Raw genomic sequence first — 27,038 nt, 5'->3', positions numbered from 1 at the left:
CTGTCCTATCCAACAACGACGACAAGAATAACTACAACAATTAAAAAAACGCACACATAAAAATTTTGAATAGAAGAAAAACATGGTTCTTCGGGCTCTCCCTGGCTTAGGAGGCTGGCATCGCAAGGCCAGCTAAGAGCAGCAGAGTGGGTTTTGGACCTCCCGAGAGTTTGGGAGAAACCACCTGCATACAAGGGCGGCCAGAGGCGGAGAAAGACTGCAGAAGGAGCCTTGAGGAGGCGTGGCCTGATGGCAGTCGCGCACAGTGATTGGCTGGAGCCGCGAGGGGCGGGCCCCGGTTGCCAGGGAACGGCGCGGGGGCCGCTGAGGGGACTGTGGCGGCTGCGCGGCGGAGCGTGGTGCTTGCTGGGCCCGGGGACTGCGCGCCGGCGCCGGGGGCTGCGGGGAGCGTCGCGCAGGCCGTGCAGTTCCCAGCGGGGAGGCGCCGCCGCCGCCATTGCCGCCGCACTCGGTGAGCGCGTCCCGCTCGCCGAGCAGGGCCCCCGCGGGCGGCCGGCACCATGGGCCAGTGCGGCATCACCTCCTCCAAGACCGTGCTGGTGTTCCTCAACCTCATCTTCTGGGTGAGCGGGGCCTGCGGGCCGGGAGGGGCTGCGCAGCCCGGCTGAGGCGCCGCGGGGCGGACGAGGCCCGAGTGCGGCGGGCGGCGAAGGGCAGTGCTCGGGGCGGCCCGCGGCCTCCACCGGGTGGCGGCCGGCCTCCGCGCTCCTGGCTCGGTGGAGGCTCCGCGTCGAGTCCCCCTCGCCCCCGGGCGGCCCGCAGGACCAGGCTCCGCCCGCGCCGGGGCCTCGGGGCGGCGGCGAGGAGACGACGCGGCCCCGCGGGCGGCTGCGGACGTGTCCCCGGGCGCGGGCGCGGAGGGGTTGGGACTCGGGGCTCTTTGTGTCTCTCCCTCCCGACGCGGGTTGTCGGGTTAGCAGCCCAGAAAACCAGGACTCAGTCGAGACCGTCCTTTGCCCAAGAAGAAAAAAGAAAAGAAAAGAAAAAAAAACCTAGATGGTCTCGATGGGTCACCCTGAGGACGGGTCACCCGGGGTTACGAACCCGGGGCGGGTTCCCTGCGACCCCCGGCGCCACGAGGTCTTGAGCCCGAGGAGCTGGCTCTCGGTGAAAAGGGGGCTGGTGGGTTGTTTTATTTTGGTGTGTGGGGAGGTCGGGGGGGGGGGCACACGCCCCACCCCACCCCGCTTATTATACTTGAGTGTTTGTAGCCATTCCGCCGTGGTGCCGCTGCGGGTCTCGCCGCGTCCTGCCCGAGTACTTTGTGCTCCCCCGGGTCCGGCTCTCCACCCTCTGGTCCTGCTGACCTTGCACCCCGATGCATCTCACTTGCATTTCTGTCTCCCCTTCGCCGCGCTTTATGTAAGCCGCCTGGAGGAATAAAGGCGCCCCCTCCCCCAGCCCTCCCTCTCCTCTTCCTGGCATTGCAGCCGAAGCCCTCGAGTCGTGACGCGCGACGCGTGACGCGCGACGCGTGACGGGCGCGTCCTTCAACACGACCTGTCTCTGCCCGCCGCCCCTTGAACTTGCCCACCTCCCTCCCCACACATGAACAGCTGTTCCTGTTCACCTCCTCCTCCCTCCACACGTGCCTATTCTGGAAACAGTGCCTGCCCCCCCCCCCCCGCGGCCCCCCCCCCCAAAAGGGATGGAACTGAAAACAGATTGTGATCACTTACTGTAGCATAAAAAAGATACACATACACAGTTACTGTAGCATAAAAAGATACACACTTACTGTAGCATAACAAAAGATACACATACACAGTTACTGTAGCATAAAAAGATACACACACTTACTGTAGCATAACAAAAGATACACATACACAATTACTGTAGCATAAAAAGATACACTAGCATTAAAAGATACACATACTTACTGTATCATAAAAAGACACTTATTGTAGCATAAAAAGATACACACACTAGCATAAAAAGATACACATACTCTAGCATAAAAAGACACACACACACTTATTGTAGCATAAAAAGACACACACACACTTATTGTAGCATAAAAAGATGCACACACTAGCATAAAAAGATACACACACTGTAGCATAGATATACACTGTAGCATAAAAAGATACACACTGTAGCATAAAGACACTGTAGCATAAAAAGATACACACACACTAGCATAAAAAGACACACACTGTAGCATAAAAAGATACACACTGTAGCATAAAAAGATACACGTGCATAAAAAGACACACACACTGTAGCATACAAAGACACACACTATAGCATAAAAAGATACACACTCTAGCATAAAAAGATACACACTGTAGCATAAAGACATACACACTTATTGTAGCATAAAAAATACACACTGTAGCATAAAAAGATACACACACACAGACAGACACACCGAAGGCACTTAAGACACCGTGGAGTCTTGACCGTGGAGTCTTATAGGGTTTCTGTGGTGTGATGGGAAAAGGCCTGACAGCACTTACTCAAAGCGACTCACCTGACATTGGGGCTTTCAGTAAATTCTACTCCAATTACAGCCATGTTTGTCACACTTCAATTTGAGTCACGACCCTTTTTAAACAGTAAAAGAATGTCTGGAATGAGAAGCCGCACTACCGGAGAGACTTAGGTTTTTTTGTACCCTTCACAGGTCCTTGTGAGCCTTATGGGCATAACTGTTTGAAGAAGAATATACTGTCATGTGAATTCTCAGCTATGCAGGTTCAGGGACTGGACTTGTGGTTCATGCAACAAAATGTAGGAAATACAAGAGCCATTTTAATGGAAACTTCATTTTTTCTTTAACGTATTAGTTGATTCTAAGTGACTGCTCATGGATCTTTGGGAAATTGTGTGTGGATATGTACTGTTGGTACTTAGCCAAGAGGATTTGTTGGGCTTCCATTGTGCCTTTTGTAGTGGGTTATTGCCACGACTAAAGTCAAACTGTAGTAAAGACAACCTTTATCTAGGTTAGTAGGGTGACAAAAACTTTTGTGAGCTGTGTTAAGGAAGTAGAAACTCAAGGGGAAATTCTGTGGCATAAGCTGTAGTGATACAATCTAAATGGGAAACATTACTTTAGGTGGGTCTCCTCCTAAAAGACTAGTTTAGGGACAGAATATGGACATCTTATGATACTGATCTTATGATACTTACAATACTAATATTCAAATGCTAATTACCCAGGTATTGCCCTGAACTCCCCTGGCTAACAGGCAGTCATAACGCTGTTAGAAAGTAATTATTAAGGTTTACTAAGTTAAGTAGCACCCTGGCAATGTGGTGGATCCTTAGTTCAAGCACTCAGTATCCTGTACTCAGAGCCCAGGGTGCTGGTGTTAGAGTCATTTTAGAAGCTTGGAAAAAGGGGGGAGTTGTGGGTTAAGTGCAGGTGGCACCAAGCGCAAGGACCTGCTTAAGGATCCCGGTTCAAGACCCTGGAAGGGGAGTCGCTTCACAGGCAGTGAAGGGTGAAGCAGGTCTGCAGGTGTCTTATCTTTCTCTCCCCTCGCTGTCTTCCCCTCCTCTCTCCATTTCTCTCTGTCCTATCCAACAACGATGACATCAACAACAATAATAATAAAAAGAAGATTGGAAAAAGGGAAGGAATTCTGTTTATTTATTTATTTAGATAGAAACAAAGGGAGAAGAGACAGAAGCGTGCTCCATTCTTCTCTTTCTGCCTTTCCAGAACTGTGGAGGGTATTAGATGGTGCCCTTGCTTTGACATAGGCTGGACGCAGGTTTGAGCCTGACCTCTACCACACTACAGGAAATGTTGGTACTGTGGTGTCTTTCTCTGACTTTCCTATTTGAAAAAAGCCAGCCTGGAATGGTGAAGCCCCAGCAACGGTGGCAAGAACAAAAAATGTAGTGTAGACATTCCCTATGTAGAACTTGTCAAAAGTTTACCTAGGCTTCGATAGGTAGTTGTAGTAGAGATTTCAGTTTTCTTCTATGGAAGACAAGCTGAAAGGTAAATAATTGTATCTTAACCATCAGGAGGTAATTGCTGATTGTTGATAAGCACTGCAGCATAATTAGTTTGGAAGATTTCACCTTTTTATGTCTTGACAAATGATAAATCATTGGTGATATACTCAGTGAGCTGTGTGGAAATAGATGCATATGCCTGCAGTATTTAGGTTCGGCAATAGGTGACTCGTAGACAAAATTGTTAAAACTAACTTGGCCTAATTTAGTTTGGACAGAGCCTTTTAAAGGAAGTGACTATGGAAAGGCACAAATTAAGAGAGAAAGAATTGTTTCTAAAACAGTGAGCAGCCAGGCTGTTGGTGCAGTAGATGAAGCCTTGGACTCTCAAGCATGAAGTCCAGAGTTCGCTCCCTGGCATTGCATGTGCCAGAGTAATGCTTGGTTCTCCCTCTACCCTTTTTTTTACTCTTTTTCTTATATCTTAATAAATAGTTTTTTTTGTTTGTTTGTTTTTTGCTTCCAGGGTTATTGTTGGGGCTCGGTGCCTGCACCATGAATCTCCTGGAGGCTATTTTTTTCCCTTTGTTGCCCTTGTTGCTTTACCATTGTTGTGGTTATTATTGTTGTTATTAATGTCACTGGATAGGACAGAGAGAAATCGAGAGAGGAGGGGAAGACAGAAAGGGGGAGCGAAAGACACCTGCAGACCTGCTTCACTGCCTGTGAAGCGACCCCCCCTGCAGGTGGGGAGCCAGGGGGCTTGAACTGGGATCCTTGAGCCGGTCCTTGCACTTCTGTGGGCTTAACCCGCTGCACTACCGCCCGGCCCCTAAATAAGCAGATTTTTAAAAAGAAATAAAATTGTTAAGGCCAGGTGAACCACCAAATAAGGCACTTGCAGTGCCATGCACTCAGCTCTGGTTCTGTCCCTTGTACGACAGGAAGTGCAATGACAGCAGGAAGCTCTGGTACTGTGATTCCCCCCCCCCAACAACAACAACAAAATAATGGTGAATAGTGAGAGAACCCATCCACTAAATAAGTAAGCAAGTATATATATTTTAATTAACATCTTAATATTTAGAATCCTCTAAATTAATATATCATGGCTTATATAGCTTGAAAGATAATTTTAGACAAAATATCTCTTTTAAGGAGTGGCATAGACTAAAAAAGTAAGTGTAGGGGGCCAAGTGTAGGGTGGCGCACCTGGCTGAGCACACATGCTGCAGTGACAAGGACCCAGGTTCAAGCCCCCCCACCGTCTCTGCCTGCCCGGGAAAGCTTCACAAGTGGTGAAGCTGGGCTGCAGGTGTCTGTTTCTCTCCCTTTCTGTCTCCCCCTCCCCTCTCAATTTCTCTCTGTCTCTATCCAATAAATAAAGATATAATTTTTTAAAAAGTAAGTGTATTGGTGTTAGATCCATGATAATATATGCAAGATTACATATTTTTGAAGTACATGACTAAAATTTAATGATCATTGTTAACAATTAAAATAGTACCAAGATCAGATGGAATTCTTAGTTTGGTGGGTCAAATTTTCTGAAGCTTCATCTAAAACAAGTTTAAATCAGTAATCTTATTTTTTATTTTTTTTGGCATTTATTATGGTAAGTTAACTGCTTAAGTCAAGTCCTATGTTTCACATACTTTGCTTTTTCTATCCTATGAGAAAGACCAAATGATTAATATTTATTTTGCTCATCTTTGCTTAGGCCATTGTAGGAACTACAAGAGAAATCTTTGTCTAAGCCTATAGAATTTATAATCTGGCACTTCTATTTATTTAGGCTGATTTTTCTTTTCTACACCCATGAGAGGCAGTAGTAACACCTCAAGTACAACACCTCAAGAAGGTCACACATCTTTTAAATGCTTCTAGGAACAAACTCAGAATGTGGCACCTTCACTAATACTCACTCATGAAATACCCTATAAAGTAGATACCAGTTATAAATGAAAGCCACATATATATTCTTTAAGATTTTCTCATCTTTTAAAGAAAAACTTTCCACATCCCACTTCTATCTGTGGATACATAATAGTTAAGGGAAACTGCCTTGTTAGACAAATATCACACAAATATTTGACTACCTACTCTTTCTAACATTCTTAATAAAACAGTAAAAAAGAGACAAAAAGTGAAAGTTTGTTCTTACAGAAGTTACTTTCTGGTGGAGCAACGCTATTAAAAGTAAGCAAGAAAAATACCAGGTTGTGATACGTTATGCAGAATGTTAAAACGGGGGTGGGGGGCAGGGTGGTAGCGTACCGGGTTAAGCACACATGGCACAAATCACAAGGACTGGCCCAAGGATCCTGGTTTGAGCCCCCAGCTCCTCACCTACAGGGGGGTCGCTTCACAGGCGGTGAAACAGGCCTGCAGGTGTCTGCCCCTCCCCCATCTTCCTTTTCTCTCTGATTTCTTTCTGTCCTGTCTAACAACAACAGCATCAATGACAACAATAACAACAAGGGCAACAGAATGGGGAAATGGCCTCCAGGAGCAGTGGCTTCAGCACCAAACCCCAGTGATAACCCTGGAGGCAAACAAACAAACAACCAGCAACAACAAAAAATGGGGTGGTGGACCTGCTGAGCGGCTGCTTTGAGTTGACAAAGAGCTTTCCAGGGGGTGGTTGGTGGTGCACCTAGTTGAGCACACACGTTACCGTGCTCAAGGACCGGGGTCTGAGCCCTGCTCCCCACCTGCACAGGGTAAGCTTCAAAAGTGGTGACGCAGTGTTACAGGTGTCTCTATCTCCTTCTCTGTCTGCTTCCTCCCCTTTCAATTTTTCTTTGTCCCATCTAATAAAAATAGAAAAGCGGGAAAAATGGCAGCCAGCATCTGTGGAATTGTCATGCAGTCACTGATCCCCAGTGATAACCCTGGTGGCGATAGAAAAAGAAACAGAAGGAAGAGGAGGGGAAGAGAGAGGACTTTCCGACGAGGGCACATTTTGTCTAGGTATCAGAAGGGATGGATGTGGGAGGCGACTTGGAGGATATGGGGGCCTTTCAAAGCAGACAAGGGCATGTAGGTCCTATGGTGAGAGTGCACCTCATATGTTCAAATTACCAAAAGAATGTTTGCCTATACCTTTATGCTTTTACTTAAAATTTACAGTGGCATATTTCAAGAGAAACCTCTTGTTACAAATATCCTTATACATATTTTATATTTTTCTGCATATCCTACATATTTGATTTGAGACTGTGGTATTTTTAAGCTGGAACTGTAGTCTGGCATCCTGGAATTTGTTTCTCTCTATCCTGTACGTCTATGACTGCTCTGGCAAAGAAACACACCTTCAGCAAACATATTTTTTCAGTTGTCAGACAGTGACACACCTGGTTGAGAGCATGTGCTACCAGGTATAAAGACCCGGGTTCAAGCTCCTGGGCCCTACCTGCAAGGGGAAAACTTCACACATGATGAAGCAGGGCTGCAGCTGTCTCTCTGTCTCTCTCCTTCTACATTTCTCCATTCCCTCTCAGCATCTCTCTGTCCTATCAAGTTGAAAAGAATAAATATTAAAAAAAAAAGAGAAGATGTAGGAGAGTTGGGTGGTAGTGCAGCGGGTTAAGCGCACGTGGCACAAAGCGCAAGGACTGGCATAAGAATCCGGTCGGAGCCCCGGCTCCCCACCTGCAGGGGAGTCGCTTCACAAGCGGTGAAGCAGGTCCGCAGGTGTCTATCTTTCTCTCCCCCTCTCTGTCTTCCCCTCCTCTCTCCATTTCTCTCTGTCCTATCCAACAACAATGACATCAATAACCACAACAATGTTAAACAACAAGGGCAACAAAAGGAAAAATAAATAAATATTTAAAAAATAAATAAACAACAAAAAAAGAGAAGATGTTTTCAGTCTCACTGATTTTCAGCTGTGTGCCCACTGACCAAGTGCATGGCGGCTCTGAGTAATCATAAACAGAAGAGCTCCGAGTATTAGAAACGCGCAGGCAGCAAGATGACCATATGCAGGAAATCTCTCTTCAGCTACTGTTTCAGGAGCTGGTTCTTTATTAGTTCCTTAGTATATTTATCATGCTTTTAAAAATATTTTAGCAAGTCTTATTCCATAAACATTCAATTTGGGTTAGGATTTTTTTTTTTGAAAACTATTTCATAAAGTTTATGCTTTCATCAAACAAATGTACCCTGAGAATCATTCACTCAGTAAAATACTTATTGAATGTCTATGTTTTGTCTGTTTTCTGAGAAATGCAGAAAGAAGATCCCTGCTGTGTGCCATCTCATGGGAAGAAGGAAGGCACTGAATTTGATTTCCAGGAGCACCTGCCCTCTACCCTATACCATAGTCCTGGGCATTCTCAAATCTTTTTCTAGAAACAGTATCCTCCCTTTTCCTTGTATTACCAACCATACTGTAAGCCATCAACTCCCCAATAGAGTGATAGAAAATATGAATCCCCCTTTGATAACAGAGTCAGTAGATGAGGAAAATGATTTGTATTTAGTTGACCGAAGGAGGTCTGTCTGTGTGAATGTTGTGGCATCTTTTATTATTGTTGCTGTGTGTGCTATTAGCATAAATAACTAAGGTCCCTCATATAATAACCTTTTTAAAACATATTTATTTTTTACTTTTAGTGTAGGCTATGGAACAGAATTTCTAAGGAAAAAAAAAGAAAGAAAGAAATCCACCTCTATGTTTCTTGTATCTCAGACCCCTGTAGCCTGAAAATAGCTACATTTCCATGTAGCTGTAGTCATTTGACTGTAGCCATTGGTTAATCTCTGATTTCACTGCCACCTTAACACTAACTTTGTGTCTCTGAACTTGTGTGTGTAAATTGAACAGCTTTGATAAGATGTATACACAATGACTATACACAACCAAATATGGGACCAGCAAAATAATTCACTTGGCAAGTGCACCTGCTTTGCTGTGTGTGCAGCCCAGGCTCCAGCCCAGCCCCCACTGCACTGGAGGAAGCTTCAGTGCTATGGATTCTCTCTCCCTCACTCTCTGAAAAAGTTAGCAACAACAAACAAACAAAAACTATTAAAAAATGATTTTTGGAATGTGACCAGTATATTAGCTTCAAGGGATTAAAATATTTCTCCTTTAACAGGGACCAGGCGGTTTGGCACCTGATTAATCACACATAGCACAAGGACCTGTGCAAGGGTCCAGGTTCAAGCCCCTACTCTCCACCTGCACGGGGGACACTTCACAGTTGGTGAAGCAGGTCTGCAGGTGTCTTCTCTTCTCCCCTCCATCTCCCTCTCCTCTCTCAATTTCTATTGAGTAAAATGGAAAAAATGGCCTCCAGGAGCAGTGGATTCCTAGTGCCAGCACTGAGCCCCACAATAACCATGGAGGCAAAAAAAAAAAAAAGAATGGTAATAACAGTGACAGTGATGCTGATGATGTCAGAAGTAACTTATTGTTGAAACTTGGCACCCAAGTAGGGTTTTATTTGTTTTTTTTTGGTCTCCCTGAAAGGTGATATTTATGGGGAAAAGATAGTGTATACTGAAAGATTCTGAATTGTGTCAGTCAGAAAACACCTAGGATGAATCAAAGCCAGACAGACCCAAGAAAAATGATACATGGTTGGGGGGTGGGGTGGGTGTAGAGGTGCTTAAAATACTTGGGAGTGAGGCAAAGCCAGTTTTATATTGGTAAGGACACATTTAGGAGCTGCTTTGTGAGAAAACAGCAAATCTCAATTTCAGATGTAATTAAAAATAATTCTATGTAAGTCATATATTTGCCTTTTCCATAAGACACTTAAAATTATTTTTACAGTAAAAAATATTTATACACCTTTCCCATATTTGGGAGCTACTCTCTTCCCTGATCTAGCTTTCCGGTCCTTTTCCCAGCCATGACATCATCTCCCCATACAATAACTTGGATCCACCTGCATATCAGATGTCAGGCTCAAGGAAAAAAAAAAAAAAAGATAGCATAGGCATGGGTCCTTTGGAATATAACTAAAATAGTCCTACTATCTACAAAATGGAGATCCCCCCAACTCTTCATCTGAACTGTTCATTAGTCAACAATTTGTTTGGCTTTATATGTTAACTCTTTTTTCAGCCACCAGGTTCCAGATGATATGATGCCAGCTGGATTTTCTTGGGCAGACGACCCCACCAATGTGTCCTGGAGCCCCTCTTCCCCAGAGCCCTGCCCCACTAGGGAAAGAGAGAGACAGGGTGGGAGTATGGACTGACCTGTCAGTGCTCATGTTCAGTGGGGAAGCAATTACAGAAGCCAGACCTTCCACCTTCTGCACCTCATACTGACCCTGGGTCCATACTACCTAGAGGGTTAAAAAATAGGAAAGCTATCAGGGAAGGGGATGGGATATGGAGTTCTGGTGGTGGGAATTATATGAAGTTGTACCCCTCTTATGCTATGGTTTTTGTCAGTGTTTCCTTTTTATAAATAAAAACTAAAAAAAAAAAATAAATCAATTCCAAAAAGAGTATTTTTACAAAATTATGCAAACACCAACATTTTGGCATGTTTAAAATTTCTTTGTGCATATGTATATTTTTCCTTTAACACTCCACAGATATACTACTAAACTGTACTTTTAAAGTATTGAAAGGGGGGAGCTGGGTGGTAGCACAGTGGGTTAAGCGCATATGGTGCGAAGTGCAAGGGCCGGCTCAAGGATGCGGTTCTAGCCCCCAGCTCCCCACCTGCAGGGGGTCGCTTCACAGGCAGTAAAGCAGGTCTGCAGGTGTCTATCTTTCTCTCCCCCTCTATGTCTTCCCCTCGTCTCTCAATTTCTCTCTGTCTTGTACAACAGCAACGACAGTAATTAACAATAATAACAACAATGATAAACAACAAGGGCGACAATAGGAAAAAAAATAGCCTCCAGGAGCAGTGGATTCATAGTGCAGGCACTGAGCCCCAGCAAAAAGTATTTACAGAGCATCTACAGTGCAAGTATCCTATTAGTATTACAGTTTTATACATTTTGATTTAACATGCCTTAAAAAAAAAAAAAGATGTTTTTCATCTTTATAAAAGACTGCATTGCTCTAAAACACTTGGTGCTGGGGATGGTATCTGTGCTAACTCTACCTACCCGGTGGCTTAATTTTCTTCATAATAGAGTCCTAGGAATGGAATGAGTTTCAAAAGCAATAAATGCTGAGGTAGATTGTTTCCTCAAAGGACCATTCTGTATTAATCTGTACTCCAGCCTGAGAATACATCTCTCTGTACTCTCACACATAATCTTTGAATACTTGTTGCCTTTATTACTAACCAGTTTGTTAGACAGACAACTGTAGAATTATTAATAGCTATGGAAATTCTTGATATGAGTTACTTTTGAAAGAGGATTTGAAATCTTTGGTATTGTCTTTTTTATTTTCCCCTTGATAGTTTGTTAAGAATGGAGAATAGGGAGTCGGGCGGTGGCGCAGTGGGTTAAGCGCACGTGGTGCAAAGCGCAGGGGCCGACCTAAGGATCCCGGTTCGAGCCCCCGGCTCCCCACCTGCAGGGGAGTCGCTTCACGGGCGGTGAGGCAGGTCTGCAGGTGTCTGTCTTTCTCTCCCCTCTCTCTCTGTCTTCCCCTCCTCTCTCCATTTCTCTCTGTCCTATCCAACAACAAAGCAACGTCAACAATGGCAATAATAACCGCAACGAGGCTGCAACAACTAGGGCAACAAAAAAAGGGGGGGGGGGAATGGCCTCCAGGAGCGGTGGATTAATGGTGCAGGCACCGAGCCCAGCAATAACCCTGGAGGAAAAAAAAAAAAAGAGAATAAATGAAAATGATAATAGGAAGTAAAACACATAGTCACTCAACTTGGTAAAAGAATAATTGTATTTTTAATAAGTATTTTTATTGTTATTTATTTATAAAATAAAAAATATTGACAAGACCAAAGGATAAGAGGAGTACAATTCTACACAGTTTCTACCACCAGAGTTTTGTATCTCATCCCTTCCTTTGAAAGCTTTCCAGTTCTTTATCCCTCTAGGAGCATGGACCCAGGGTCATTATGGGGTGCAGAAGGTGACAGGTCTGGCTTCTGTATGCTTCTCTGATGAACATGGGCGTTGGCAGGTCGAAGCATTTTTTTTTTTCCTCCAGGGTTATCACTAGGGCTCAGTGCCTGCACTATGAATCCACTGCTTCTGGAGGCCATTTTTTTTTCCATTTTGTTGTCCTTGGTATTGTTATTGTTGTTATTGCTATAGTTGCTGGATAGGACAGAGAAATCGAGAGAGAAGGGGAAGACTGAGGGGGAGAGAAAGACAGCTACAGACCTGCTTCACTACTTGTGAAGCGCCCCCCACCCCCGCATGTGGGGAGCCAGGGGCTTGAACCTGGGACCTTGTGCACCACCACCTGGCCCCCTCCAGTCTTTTGCTCTCATTTCTGTCACTCACAAAAATACAAATCAAATAGATCTGTGAAAAAAAAAAAAGATTTAAAACAAAGCATGTTTGGATTAGAAGTTATTATGCTAAGTAGAATGCTGTAAGGCTCAAGGTGACTTTAAGACACTTGTAATGGCACAATGCCAGAGTTCAAGCAAGCTTTTAGAGGTGGAGTGTACAGAATTACTAATGGATTCCTTGCAGGAGAGAGGTGAAGTAAATAATGTGACTATAGAGGAAATTCTGAATTAAGCGTTAAATCCATGAGATAGATTTCTGCTGATGTTTTTCCTTCTCTGCTTTCTTCTTTGAAATCTGCTTTCTTTTAAAGTGCTTACTCTTTCTTAACGAGTACACAGTGGTTTTTGCCCAGTCTTCTTGACTTTTTTTTTGTTCTCCTAACATTTAAGTCACTTTTGCTTTATCAGTTGATTCTCTGAGGCAAAAAAAATCACTTGCAGAAGGAGTTCACACAGGCAGGAAGAACTTGCTTAGCGCTGGTTTTAGCTGGTTGATGTCCAGATGGTTCCTAATCTTTTCACTGTTACTCCCCCTATTTCTGCCCTTGAGTCCATAATATCCCCCTGCCAGAAAAGCACTTCTATTCTTCTTTGCCTTATCTTCCCCCAGATGTTCAGTAACTTCCTTCTCCATTCATACTTCTCAGTTTTTCAGACAGGCAGCAGCTTCATCTTATCTCCTAGCGTGTAGTATGCTGGTTTCCTTTTTTAATATCACCACATTTCAGTGACAAGTTTGACTGGGCTTAATGTACTGCTTTGGTTCCATATTCCTTTCTTAGAGCATGAAGGAGTTTAATAGTAATGGGAACTTTAGCATCGCATCAGCTGTTTGTCTCATAGGGTTTGAAATTTACAAAAAACACTAGTTTCTAAGCTATAGAGGAAACAGTCTTATGGAAGAATAAAACTTTTTTACTTTAAGAGAGATTTCACAGTCCTTTTTACATGTGGAATTGAAAGGTAAATAATCAAATGAAGCAGCATTCTCTGGGACTCATACATCCAAAAGTTTATAACAGGATAACTGATTTTTAAATGAGCAGGTTGATATTGTGGAAAAATGCTAGCTTTCCTAAAGTTTTAAAATTCACTATCTTAATTGAGAGCGTGAGCTTATTAAAGGATTAAAAAGAATGTGTGTGTTCCCTCCCCCTAGGTTGGGGGAGGGTGGGATGTGGAGGGAGAAATCACGACACCCAGGGTCCCTCCATTGTGGTAGAAACTAGACTTGAACTGGGGCCATGCACATGGCAGAGGAGCACAGTATCCAACTGAGCTATTATGCAGCCCAGAAGAATGGTTTTTAAAAAGTTGTTCTTGGAGACAGGCCATGGTACACCTGGCTGAGCACGCTACCTTATGTAAGGACGCAGGTTCAAGCCCTAGTCCCCATCTTCACAGGGAGAGGGATCTTCACAAGTGGTGAAGCTGAGCTGCAGGTGTCTCTCCTCTCCTCTATCTTCTCTGTCTCCCACTCCCCTCTCCATTTCTCTCGGTCCTATCAAATAAAGAAATTTTAGATATTATTTCATACTTTCAACTCTCAACCTTTTCCCTTAAATTCCCCCTTTTTGCAAAAACAAACCTGATGAATATTTTTAGTATACTGTCCTAGCACAAATCCTCCTTAAAAGCACTTATTTTTCTCAGTGGTGACTAAAGCAGTTCAGCTGCTTCCAAGTTCTACATTTTATCTTTCTGTCACACCTCCTCCCCTTCCCTGCAGCTGCTTTGTTGTCAAAGCTGGGATCCTTTGATAGATCCCAGCCCCATCATGACCCTTCTAAAGAAGGACTTAACCCACCTCAGCTTTTAGTCTCTCTGATAGTCACAGCTGCTATATTAAAAATCTCTGTGACTGCAAAGTTTCTGTGCAAAGCAGTTAGGAATTATTTATTATGTTCCCTCCATTTACCTTACAAACTACTTGCTTTTCATCTTGATGGTTGAATGTTATTAAAGCCAGTCACTTGCAACTGTTGTTAGCACATCAACTATAAGGACACCTATATTTTCAGAGTAACTGATGTCATTTCATGATTTATTACACAACTTAAGGTATAGGCATTCTATACAAATGTTATTAAAATAAGAAAAATTTGAGGGTGTCTTCAATTCAGGAAGCAGCCTCTTTATGAGTAAGTTAATTTATATGGTTTCAAATGAGAAATAAATGTAGTTTCTGCTCTAGTTTGTACAACTAATCAGTTGCTAACCCTGTATGTTGTCAAAATAGATCTCTGTTATGATTTCAGTTTTGCTGTGTGAATTGGATGTTGACTGGTTTGTAGCCCGGGGAAACAAATTATTACAGAAAAAAACTAGTCAGTGTTAGAAATGGCGTGACCCACTAATCTTCCATTGCAGTCGTTCTATGGTATGCCTGTTATTGGTGTGTCTTTCTGCCTCCTGCTCACATTCTCTGTGTCCCACAAGGCTGCACATGGGGGAGGGGCAGCACTGCAGGCATTGACTGGTCCAGCTCCTGGCAGCACCAAGTGCAAACCTCTTAAGAATCTCTATAGGGGGAGTCGGGCGGTAGTGCAGCACATTAAGAGCAGATGGCGCAAAGCGCAAGGACTGGTGTAAGGATCCCAGTTTGAACCCCCGGCTCACTACCTGCAGGGGTGTCACTGCACAAGTGGTGAAGCAGGTCTGCAGGTGTCTATATTTCTCTCCCTCTCTGTCTTCCCCTCCTCTCTCCATTTCTCTCTGTCCTATCCAACAACAACAACCATATCAATAACAACAGTAATAACTACTACAATAAAACAACAAGGGCAACAAAAGGGAATAAATAAATAAAATTTAAAAAAGAATCTCTGTAGGTTGAAAACTATGAATTTTATATTTCACCTATAAGTAATTCTTAGTGTATTCTACTTCACATTAACTGTTCAGTACATATACTTTCCAGTCTTTTGTTCAAATATGTATAGAGTGCAGTTTCATTTACCAGAAACTCAAATATGAAATTTATTCTAATTTGAGCTTTTTTAAGAAAAAAATACTGTTTTTCAGACTCAAAATTCAGAGACTAGAGATAATTAGTGAAGACAAACTGGGAATAATTGTAATTCCTCAACTCGTATTTGGAGTATTTTCTTTTTTTTAAGGTTTATTTTATTTACTACATATGAGAGACAATTTCACATGAGACACATAGAGATAGATAAGATAGGCAGGTAGATAGATAGATTGATAGACTGATTGATTGATAGGTGATATATATGCCAGAGCTAATACATGTGGTAACAGCAATCAAATCAGGAACCTTGGGAATGCAGTGCCGGTGCTCTACCAGTTGAGCAATTTCCCAGCCATTTTAGGACAGTTTCTAATTCAATGTGAGAACTGAAAGGGTTTACTTTAGCAAAATATGTGCATACAGACACATGTGTTTTTATTTTATATGTAATTAGTCTAAAAAAATAGTATTTGGTAAATGTTAAACAGTCCACATACTCTGTAGTTAACGTTTCCAAACTGTTGAGCTTTCTGTGGCAATAAGCCCCTGAAGTCTTGTCAGTGAACTCTGAGGACCTTTATTTATTTATTTTAATTTTATTTATTGGGGGATTAGTGTTTTACAGTCATCAGTAAATACAGTAGTTTGTACATGCAGACCATTTCTCAGTTTTCCACATAACAATACAACCCCCACTAGGTCCTCTGTCATCCTTTTCCAGGAGCTGTACTCTTCCACCCACCCACCCCAGAGTCTTTGACTTTGGTGCAGTACACCATCGGAGGTCCTTTAGACAGAGAGGGGTGCTCTAACTGCAGCATCTGTAAACAACTACTTAAGAGTTGGGGGTTGAGGAGATATGTAACTGGACAAAAGGCACCCAACCCTGTCTGAAATAGTACAAATAAATAATAAGTAAATAACATAAAAAGAAAGCGCTGACATTTAAAACTACATCTTAGCGACCAGAAGATTCCAGCCAAATAAAGAGAGGGCATTCTTACAAAAGTGGTAAAGAAGCCCCTTTTGTTTTACTGAGAGGGAAGAGGAAGAGAATCTGATGTGTGTAATGGGCTTCTCTTGCTCAGGGTTATATGGGATAATGGAGTCTGAGCTGAGAAGCTAGAAGGAGCAGCTTAGTTCATCAGGGACCTTATTTGCCTCATCCTGGCTTTAAATAAGCTAATGCATTGATTGGGTTTCTGATTTCAGCAGAAACAACCAGCCATTTAAAGAACATGTTATAAAGGTCCAGGGAAGGTCAGCATTCAGGGTCAGCAGTGAAAAGGCCCAGATGAAGCACAAGCACTGCAGCAGGGTGGAAGAGAAGTTACGGTATTTCGGTAATGTTCTGTTTTGCTGCCAAGGTTTTCACTGGGCTCTGTGCCTGCATGATTCTGATACATCGAGGGCAGGGCTCTGTGTGTGTGTTTAAAGACCCAGAGTAAGAGACAGAAGGAGAGGCGCCATAGCATTGTTCCACTACTTGTGAAGCTTCTTCACTCTTGCATGGCGTTCCCACGTGACCGCTAGGGGCTTGAACCTGCATCCTTGCATGTGGTAAAGTATGGTTCTACTGATAAGCCATCTCCGGGCCCTCCCACATTATGGTTTGGGATGTAAACATGAAGAAATTTGGTGATTATTGGGATACAGAGGGAGAGCAAGGAAAGAGTGGAGTGACACTCAGACTTTTGATTACAAAAATGGAATGTCTCAGACTTCCGGAAGGCATGGCCACAGACGTTAGTGGATATGGAGATTTGTCCCACAAGGAGGATCAACAACTATTGAACTTAGCAAACCTCATAAAATTGAATGTCTCTTACTTTTTGTTGTGGAAGGAATATAATTGGAAGCCAAGGTGGGATAGGAAGACAGAAGAGGTTTGAGGTGGTTTGAAGGTGGGGTGTCAGAGGAAGCTGCGGCTCGGTGCTGTCTCTCTGGCACTCTCACTCTGTCTGAATGAGAGCGTGATCTGTGGGGCCAGGCAGGCACTGGAGCATCCGGTTGAGACACATCACCATGCACAGGAAGCTGTGTTCAAGACCCCTGGTTCCCACCTGCAAGGGGAAATTTCCTCAAGAAGTGAAACCACTATAGGCATCTCTCTTTACCAACCCCCTCTGCCTCCCCCATCCCTCTTGATTTCTCTATCCAAAATAATTATAAAATTATTTATTTTTCCCTGTTGTTGCCCTTGTTGGTGTGATTATTATTGCTGTTGTTATTGATGTTATTATTGCCGGATAGGACAGAGAGAAATGGAGAGAGGAGGGGAAGACAGAGAGAGAGAAAGATAGACACCTGCAGACCTGTTTCACCACCTGTGAATTGACCCCCCTGCAGGTCACACACCCATCCAAAGAGATTTGTGTATACCCATGTTCACAGCAGCTCAATTTGTAGTAGCCAAAAGCTGGAAGCAACCCAGGTGTCCAACAAAATGTGAGTGGCTGAGCAAGTTGTGGTATATATACCCAATGGAATACTACTCAGCTATTAAAAATGGTGATTTCACCGTTTTCAGCCCATCTTGGGTGGAGCTTGAAGATACCATGTTAAATGAACTAAGTCAGAAACAGAAGGATGAATATGGGATGATCTCATTCACAGGCGGAAGTAGAAAAGCAAGGTCAGAAGAGAAAACATAAATAGAACCTGAACTGGAGTTGGTGTATTGCATCAAAGTAAAAGACTGGTTTGGTGGGGGGGGGGTGGCGGGGAGTACAGGTCCTGGAAAAGGATGACAGAGGACCTAGTGGAGGATGTATTGTTATGTGGAAATGTTATGCATGTACAAACTATTGTATTCACTGTTGACTGTAAAAAATTAATCCCCCAATAAAGGGGAAGAAAACAATAGTAAAAAAAAAAAAAAAGGCTCGGGGGCTGGGCAATAGTGCACCTGGCTGAGTGCACACATTACAATGCACAAGGATCCAGAACCAGCCCCTGGCACCCACCTGCAGGGGGAGAAACTTCATGAGCCATTAAGCAGTGCTATGAGTGTTTCTCTCTTTCCCTGTCTCCCTCCCTCTCTCCCTGTCTCCCCCTTCCTTCTCAACTTCTTTCTGTCTCTATCCAAAATAAATAAATGAAATATTAAAAAAATAAAATAGAAGATCCATGTTACATTTTTAAAGCTAAGTTACTTTATACATTGAGTCTTTCTTCCAACTCTCACAGCCTCTAGTGTAAGAATATACTAAGTATACCTGGAATAACTGGATCCCACAGGCTTAAAGAATCAGCAGTATGTGATTGCTGTTTAGTGAATGCTAATAGTGAATAGTAGTGAATGCTATTGCTAATAGCGAATGCTATTTCTACATCATTGTAGAGGCTCTTTTCTAGTTTGAAGATAAGTGATTCACGTGTTTAATTTTAAAGGATGGGGAAATATTTTTCCCATGAACGTCACAAAGTACTCTGCAAATGATAACTCATTAAGTCAAATGTTCTTACATTTAGCCTCACACTTACTTGATCACTCACAATAAAGCAGGTGACACTGGGCTGTCAGCATCAATCTAGTATAATACAATGATATAATCTAGTATAATACAATGATTTCTCCACACTCTGCAGCGGAGAAAGGTGTTGAGGAAACTGAGGAAGGCATGTCTGTTTTTCAGTTTCCTGCACTCTGTGTTCCCTGGATGCTCTAAGACCTTATTATTTAAATTGTATTCCTGCCGCAGCCCTATGACCCGGAACCTTGCAGGGAATGCAGATTCTTAAGCTGCAGTCCCAGAAGAACTGAGTCAGTCTGCATTTTATAAGATCCTTGGGTGATTTCTGTTCACGTGTAAGTTTGAGAAGCGCCACTCTTAAAAACTCGCTAAACTGAAAGGTTTGCAAAGTTCTTTAGTGACTGAACGATCTTGTTTTACTGTTGTACAGAGTCAGCTAGGACTTTGGGAAAGGGTATGGTGGTTACTGATTTTGTCTTTTCCCATAACGCGTGAATAAAGATCAGAAATGCATACTATGGAGTCAGATCTCCTCCTAGGTTCAGATCATGATTCTGCCACTTCTAATTTCCCTGTTTATTGAGTAACACTATGATGAGCCACAGGATGCCCACACTCACACTCACACACACACACCCTGAGGCTTATTTGTAGCTCAGCTAAATGCCCAGTATAGACAGCTACAAATAAGCCTCAGCGTGTGTGTAAGTGTGTGTGTGTTCATAATTGTCATCAGCACAGTGGGTTAAGCGCATGTGGTGTGAAGCTAGGACCAGAGTAAGGATCCTGGTTCGAGCCCCTGGCTCCCCACCTGCCGGACTAGCTTCGTGGGCAGGAGACAGACAACCAGGGACTCATGGCTGAGCTGTACTCAGTATCTCTTTATTCATGTGGAATGCAGCACAAACGAAGCATAAACTAAACTAACTAAAACTCTAATCACAATCCTGTCCTTCTATATATATACTTGCCAAGTAGAGTGTAAACAGGATGTGATGTAGAGAGGGTGGAGCGAAAAGTGACTGGTGCAAATCAGGTGTACTACAAGAGGGGGCGGAGCAAAAAGACATCATGAACCAGTGGGGATTAAACCAATGCCCTGCAGGCAGGGTGTGCTTAGTTAACAGTGGTTATGTAAGTAGAATACAGTGTTAAGCAGGGGGGATTAAACCAATGAAACAGAAGGGGTTTTTAGAAGCAGAATTAGAAGTATACCAACACCCACCTGCAGGGGAGTCGCTTTACAAGTGTTGAAGCAGGTCTGCAGGTGTCTATTTTTCTCTCCCCCTCTCTGTCTTCCCTTTCTCCATTTCTGTCTGTCCTAGCCAACAACAATGACGTCAATAACAACGACAACAATAACTACAACAATAAAACAAGGGCAACAAAAGGGAATAAATAAAAATTTTAAAAAATAATAAAACCATAATTGTCAACAGTGTTAGCTGTTTGATTTATAGTCCCTGGGTTCTAGCTGAGCCATTAATTATTGAGAAGCACATAAAGTTTGAAAAACTTTTCAGCTTAATAAAAAAAAAAAAAAAGGTCTTACTCATAAACAGTAAGAAACTTTGAGATCCAGGGAGTGGGCAGTAGGGATTGCAAATAGATTTCAAAGTGTTAGGCAACTTAGCTGTGCAGTGCCCTGGCAAAAAATAAAGGGGGGAGGAGAGAAATAATAAAAGACATTCAATTAGCAGAACCTTTACCACTGCTTAATTCACTTTCTGCAGGGGGCAGCTGGCATCTTGTGCTATGTGGGAGCCTATGTCTTCATCACGTATGATGACTATGACCACTTCTTTGAAGACGTGTACACTCTCATCCCCGCTGTAGTGATCATAGCAGTAGGAGCTCTGCTCTTCATTATTGGGCTCATTGGCTGCTGCGCCACAATCCGGGAAAGCCGCTGCGGACTTGCCACGGTAGGTTGGTGCTTGACCTGGCACCTGGTTGGTGCCATCATCCTGTGTGGGGATATTTCACGTGTGTCTCTTGAATGCTTTGAGGGGGAAACACCACAGACTCTTTGTCTCTTAGAGAATAAACACTAGTCTGAAATCTGAACAGTTACCACTGATGTTATATTTATATTTACTTTGACAATTGTTTCCTTACAGTTTGTCATCATCCTACTCTTGGTTTTTGTCACAGAAGTTGTTGTAGTGGTTTTGGGATACGTTTACAGAGCAAAGGTAAGTAAGTTGTCTACTGTAGTCCGTGTTTTAAAAGGTGGTTTAAGTTTTTCAGGTGAAGGAGAGCAAATGCATTTAATCAGAGGGAACATTTCTCTTGCCTTCAATTTAGCTGCTGATTTAAAGATCTAAAGTTAATTAGAAACTACACATCCAGACTTCTAGTCACATTTAATCTGGCAAAATGTCCGTTCTATCACTATTCTCATTTGTAGGTATTTAATTTGCCTTAAATTAGCTCAGAAGGAGCTGCTAGTGAGTAGTTGTTCAACTGAGATGTCTAGACACATTTCTTCAGCCCATTTCTTCACCTCCTCCTTTAAGGGAGTGAGCAAGGTAAGTTTTCTGATTTCTGTTTCAGAAAATTTTAATTAAGGGAGTCGGGCTATAGCACAGCGGGTTAAGTGCAGGTGGCGCAAAGCACAAGGACCGGCATAAGGATCCCGGTTCAAACCCCGGCTCCCCACCTGCAGGGGAGTCGCTTCACAGGCGGTGAAGCAGGTCTGCAGGTGTCTATCTTTCTCTCCTCCTCTCTGTCTTCCCCTTCTCTCTCCATTTCTCTCTGTCCTATCCAACAACGACAACAACAATAATAACTACAACAATAAAAGAACAAGGGCAACAAAAGGGAATAAATAAATAAAATATTTTTTAAAAAAAAGAAAAGTTTAATTAAGGATTTTGTTTTCCACTTCCCCTTAAAAATACATTTGTCCTGAGCATAGAAAAACAATTGTTGTAACTATGACCTACCCTTTCTGATTTTTTTAAATCTTCATTTACTTATTAGATAGAGATACCCAGACATTGAGAAGGACAGGGGGTAATAGAGAAGGTTAGAGACAGAGAGACACCTACAACACTGCTTCACCACTTGTAAAGCTTTCCCCCAGCAGGTGGGGGCCAGGGGCTGGAACATGTGTGCTCAGACCAGGTGCATTACCACCTGGCCCCAGACCTACCCTTTCTGTAAGAAGGAGGGGTCCTTCCCCACCTGCAGGGGGGTCGATTCACAGGCAGTGAAGCAGGTCTGCAGGTGTCTAACTTTCTCTCCCCTTCTCAGTCTTCCCCTCCTCTCTTCATTTCTCTCTGTCCTATCCAACGACGATGACATCAATTACAACAACAATGAAAAACAACAAGGGCAACAAAAGGACAAAAAAATAAATAAATATTAAAAAAAAAAAAGGAGGGGTCCTATCAACTCTAGCATTGCTGCAGCAAGTTTACTGCTATTCTTTCCTCTTTCTTGCTCAGTTCCTCTTCTGTTCTCCCATCTTTCTGTTCTGTTTTGCCAGTGTTTTCTACCTACAATAACATTTAAAGCTGAGCAGACTGCTTTAAGTTAATTTGGGGATAACTTTATAGCCATGATCGAATTAGTCTCATTAGTTAAAGGCATGCTATGCCAATTTAACATTCAAGACATTCATAGGGAAGGTACCAGGCATCTACGCCTGAAAAGATAAAAAAGAAATGTAGTGGATTATACCCTGACCCCTGGATCTAGTTACCAGCTTTATAATCTTCTTACATCTCAACTGATTAAATTATTGAATAAGTCTAATCAGTTTGGGAATGGTAAAGGGAATCTGATAACAAACTTTATTAAATGGTGCTTTCTTGCCACATTAGTAATTAGAAACAATAAGTTATGAAGAATTTATTTCCTGTCTCATTCACATATATTGGACCGCAATTTTTTTTTATAACATACTACTTCCAAGGACTGATTTTTTTTTTTTAACCTAATTACTTTTACATATTTGGCCAATAAAAAAGTAAAATGGAAATTATGTTGGCACTAGTTCCAAAGCATTATGTGTTTTTTGTTTGTTTATTTTTTATTGTTTTGTTCTCAGCTCCTCTAGGAAAAGAAAAACGGGATTTCTGAGAACCTCCACAGAAATCTTTCTTGAAAAGGAGTGCGGCCCATTTGTGCTTTAGGACACCTATCACAGGCTTGACTGCTTTCTTCTACTTGAATAGATTACTACCTGCCATCTTGCACACATTTTCCTTTTGGAAAAATTTTCATCAAGTAGAAAATGTCTGAACTTTACCTAGAAAAGGAGAAACTTTACTTTTTTTTCTTCCTGTTTTTAAAGGAATGATATATCTTCTAAAATATTTATTTATTTATTTATGAAAGGGATAGGAGGAGAGAGAGAAAGAGCCAAGTACCACTGTGGTCCATGTGCTGCCACACATGGATTAAACTCAAGACCTCACACTTGAGAATCCAACACTTTATCCACTGCACCACCTCCCGGACCACACATTTTTTTTTTTCTTAAGGAATTCACGGATATCTAGTGACTTTACATATGTACTATTTAGATATTTTATCTGGAGGCTTGACTGATGTTTTTATTAGTGTACTTTTGCCAATAATTTTTGAGGAACCAAATTCTTTGTCTTTATTCAGGTGGAAAACGAAGTTGATCGCAGCATCCAGAAAGTGTATAAGACCTACAATGGAACCAACCCTGATGCTGCTAGTCGGGCTATTGACTATGTACAGAGACAGGTAAACTCTCATGAAGCAGGTTTACATGACGGCCTTTACATCGATTCAGCACTAAACTTCTCCACTGTGCAAATGCCCATTACTTGCAGAGTCATATTTAACTTTATGACATGTCCAATATTTTCACCTTCACCTCTGAAAAGGTTTTTCCACTATTACTTAGATAAAAAGCACCTGACCTATACCACCTGTCGCTTGCAGTGGTGGGACACAGAAAAAGGAGGTTTGGAGCAGAAAGGGAACACAATCCTTTATTTGCGCTCGCACCTCAGAGTTGGGTGAGAGAGCAGCAGTTTGGGCCACGTGGAGGTAGCAAAAATGGCCTCCTCGCAGCAACCTTCCCTGCATCTAATCACGGAAGTGAAAGGCCAGCAAGAGAGCAAGGGGGAAGAAGATGGGCTTTTATGGGAATAACTCTCGTGAGAATGGGAAGGGGGAGGAGTAACCATAGCACTCCAGGGTAGGATAATAACTCTCACGGGAATGGGAAGGAGAAGGAGTAACCATAGCACTCCAACTATCGTGAGTAATTGACAGTGCCCCGAGGGCACAACATGGCGGAACAGGCACTCCGAGAATGTCCCAACTCTTGCCCCAACTCTTGCGAACTAGCAATAACCTGAGGGGACAACATGGCAGATGTGACTGCATCTGCACAATTTCCCAGCAACCACCCAAGAAAATAACTAGCCAGAGAAGTGACAGTGGAAGAGATAGAAGTGTCACAGGAAAGATGAGAGGCCAGAGGGTCTTTAGAGGAGATAGGAGGTCTTCACACCCCTTCCTAAAGCAAGAATAGAAGAGGTAACAGATGACACCATAAAATAAATTAGAATCTCACTGGACACTTGTCTCATCTATTTCACCCCACATATTTTTTTGTTAAATTACCTTAAGGCAAACCATCTGGTTTATAAAATATTTATTTGTAGTGAGGGAGAATGTGAATGAGAGGGGACTTCTTGAACATCACTGGCCTAGAGTAGCTTAATGCTCTGTACTGCCCACAACTATAAGGTTCAGCTTGGGCATAGGTATTCTGTGAGGGATCATATCTCTCTTCTTTTTTCCACTAGTTGCACTGCTGTGGGATTCACAACTATTCAGACTGGGAAAATACAGACTGGTTCAAAGAAACCAAGAACCAGAGTGTCCCTCTTAGCTGCTGCAGAGAGACCGCTAGCAGCTGCAATGGCAGCCTGGCCCACCCATCCGACCTCTATGCTGAGGTAAGTTCAGTTTTGTGGCCTAGACTCAAATTTAGCCTGGTGGCCTGTTTTTCTCTGTGAATATATCTCTACCTGAAGTTCATTTTTCTACCCTCTTTTTTTTTTCTTTACTGCAACTTTATGTTACTTAAATTATTTTTAAAGAGTCTCCACCTCCCCTCTCTTTATTAGTTCCTGTCATTTCCATTTTTGATACATGGCCTTGAAGATTTCACTTAAAAAGAAGAACTTGTAATGAGCATGGCTCTGTGCATTTTAGGGGTGTGAAGCTCTCGTTGTCAAGAAGCTGCAAGAAATCATGATGCATGTCATCTGGGCGGCCCTGGCATTTGCAGCTATTCAGGTGAGCACAGCTAGCCAAGGAGTGTTCAGAAAATGCCAGTTCAGAATACTTCTGATCACTAAATGTACATACAGATCATTGGAAGTAACTGAGACACCAGGCTGTCTGGTTTCAGCATCTTCCCTCTTCTACTCCTAGACTTGGAACCCAAAATGGTTCTAAGAAATGTGAAATCTGGATCAGGATACTTTGTGTGAGGATGTTCTCTGCCATATCTTCTTGGCCTCATGTTGACAATACAGACTGCCATCAAAGTGTATTGTTGGGAGTGAGTTTAATAGAATTTCAAATACTTTTTAACTGCACTTTTTTTTTCTCCCTGTGTGAACTGTGCCGTTTCACCTTCTGGTCCTAGCATCTCTGTTTAAGGTTTCCCTATGTTTATCTACATAAATCAAGAACTGGTACTGCACTGGTCTCATTCTAGTAGGAGCAATGACATTGCTTTACAAAAGAGGCATTCTATTACAGAGAGGTTCTATTCTCATCTGTATTTGTGGACTTTATTTTTTTAGATTGATAGCCATCAGAGTCCAACTCATCACCAGGCATGTCAAAAAGGGTAACATACTGTTGTTGGTAGCTGAGGGGACTTGCTTTCCCAACTCCTACCACAGAAAACAGCCCTGTCCCTCTATTAATACTGTGTGCAGAATAACTGATAACTGCTTAGTTCTGTTCCTCCACAAGTGCACACACACAGTCCTCAACCCCCATTTAAACACAGATAGGAAAGGCATCTGTTCTCAGTACAAGTACCTATATGCCTAGTTTCTCAGGTATTTTTAAATTATGCTAGAAGAATGTCTTAGTCCCAGTCTTAGATGTTTTAATGGTTTAATGTCTCAGTCATGCAACTGAAGATAGTCAGCTATTTCATTGAAAATCCTGTGTATCAGGGGCCGGGTGGTAACATATATATAGTTGAGTGCACATAGTATAAGACGCAAGGACCCGATTCATGCCACTGGACCCCACCTGCAGGGGTAAAGCTTTGCGGGTAGTGAAGCAGTGTTGCAGGTGTCTCTGTGTCTTTCCCTATTACTCCCACCCCTTCCCTCTCATTCCTAGCTCATTTGCTCTCTCTCTCTCTCTCTCTCAAAATCTTTATTTATTTATTTATTGCCTAGAGACAGCCAGAAATTAAGAGGGAAGAAGATAAAGAAGGAGACAGAAAGACACACCTGCAGCACTACTTCACCTTTTGCAAAGCTTTACCCCTGCAGGTGGAGACCAGGGACTTTAACCCTGGTCCTTGTGCATTGTAGCTTGTGCGCTCAACCAGGTACGCCACCACCCGGCCCTGATTTCTGGCTGTCTCTATCCAATAAATAAATAAAGATAATTTTTAAAAATTCTATGTATCAGGCCTAGTTCTCAGAGTATCCTCCTAGTTGTTTTTGAAATAAGCTTATTTGAACAGAAATAGTGTATCTAATGGGAAATACCTTTTAAAATGGCAAAAGGATGATTGTTTACTTTGTGAGTATTCAGACCACCCCAAAATGATTCATTAAAAAGCCTAGTTCTTTATTTGCTATGGTCTCTGCTCTTCTAAGCATTTACCATGCGGCTCAGCACAGCAGTAATCTGTTAATCAGCAGGGATGTGTTTCATATTTTGATTATCTGTACAAACACATTCATTTGGCTAACAATAATGAAACTAATAACATAATGAAACAAGTGCAATCCTGATCTCTGCTGCCGAAAAGCTTAGAACTGTACAGTCCTTGTGATCACCATTTATAAAGGCTGATGAAACCTATCACAGTAACCATGATCCTCATCTAGTTTAGTTCAACCGGCCAGACATTCCTTCATGAAATATTTTTCAATGGGGCTAATGTTGTAACTAGTCTTATGCTTTATTTATATCTTGCAACCAGGGTTATTGTTGGGGCTCTGTGCCTGCATGACAACTCCACACTTTTGGTGGCTTTTTTTTT

At 42.6% G+C, this 27,038-nt stretch overlaps 1 protein-coding gene across 1 annotated transcript in view; it reads left to right on the top strand.

The window, feature by feature from the left end:
* Positions 1-319: 319 nt before the first annotated feature.
* TSPAN3 (tetraspanin 3) overlaps positions 320-27,038 on the top strand; it is a 35,059-nt gene continuing 8,340 nt past the window's right edge. The window contains exons 1-6 of the mRNA XM_007525763.3: positions 320-584; positions 20,527-20,718; positions 20,914-20,988; positions 23,417-23,518; positions 24,595-24,747; positions 25,007-25,090. Coding sequence (XP_007525825.1) covers positions 522-584; positions 20,527-20,718; positions 20,914-20,988; positions 23,417-23,518; positions 24,595-24,747; positions 25,007-25,090 — 669 coding nt within the window. The 5' untranslated portion in view covers positions 320-521. The remainder of the gene's footprint in view (positions 585-20,526; positions 20,719-20,913; positions 20,989-23,416; positions 23,519-24,594; positions 24,748-25,006; positions 25,091-27,038) is intronic.

This window comes from Erinaceus europaeus, chromosome 16 (assembly GCF_950295315.1).
Source record: "Erinaceus europaeus chromosome 16, mEriEur2.1, whole genome shotgun sequence".
NCBI classification, from domain to species: Eukaryota; Metazoa; Chordata; class Mammalia; order Eulipotyphla; family Erinaceidae; genus Erinaceus; species Erinaceus europaeus.
This window is presented reverse-complemented; position numbering and strand designations above follow the sequence as displayed.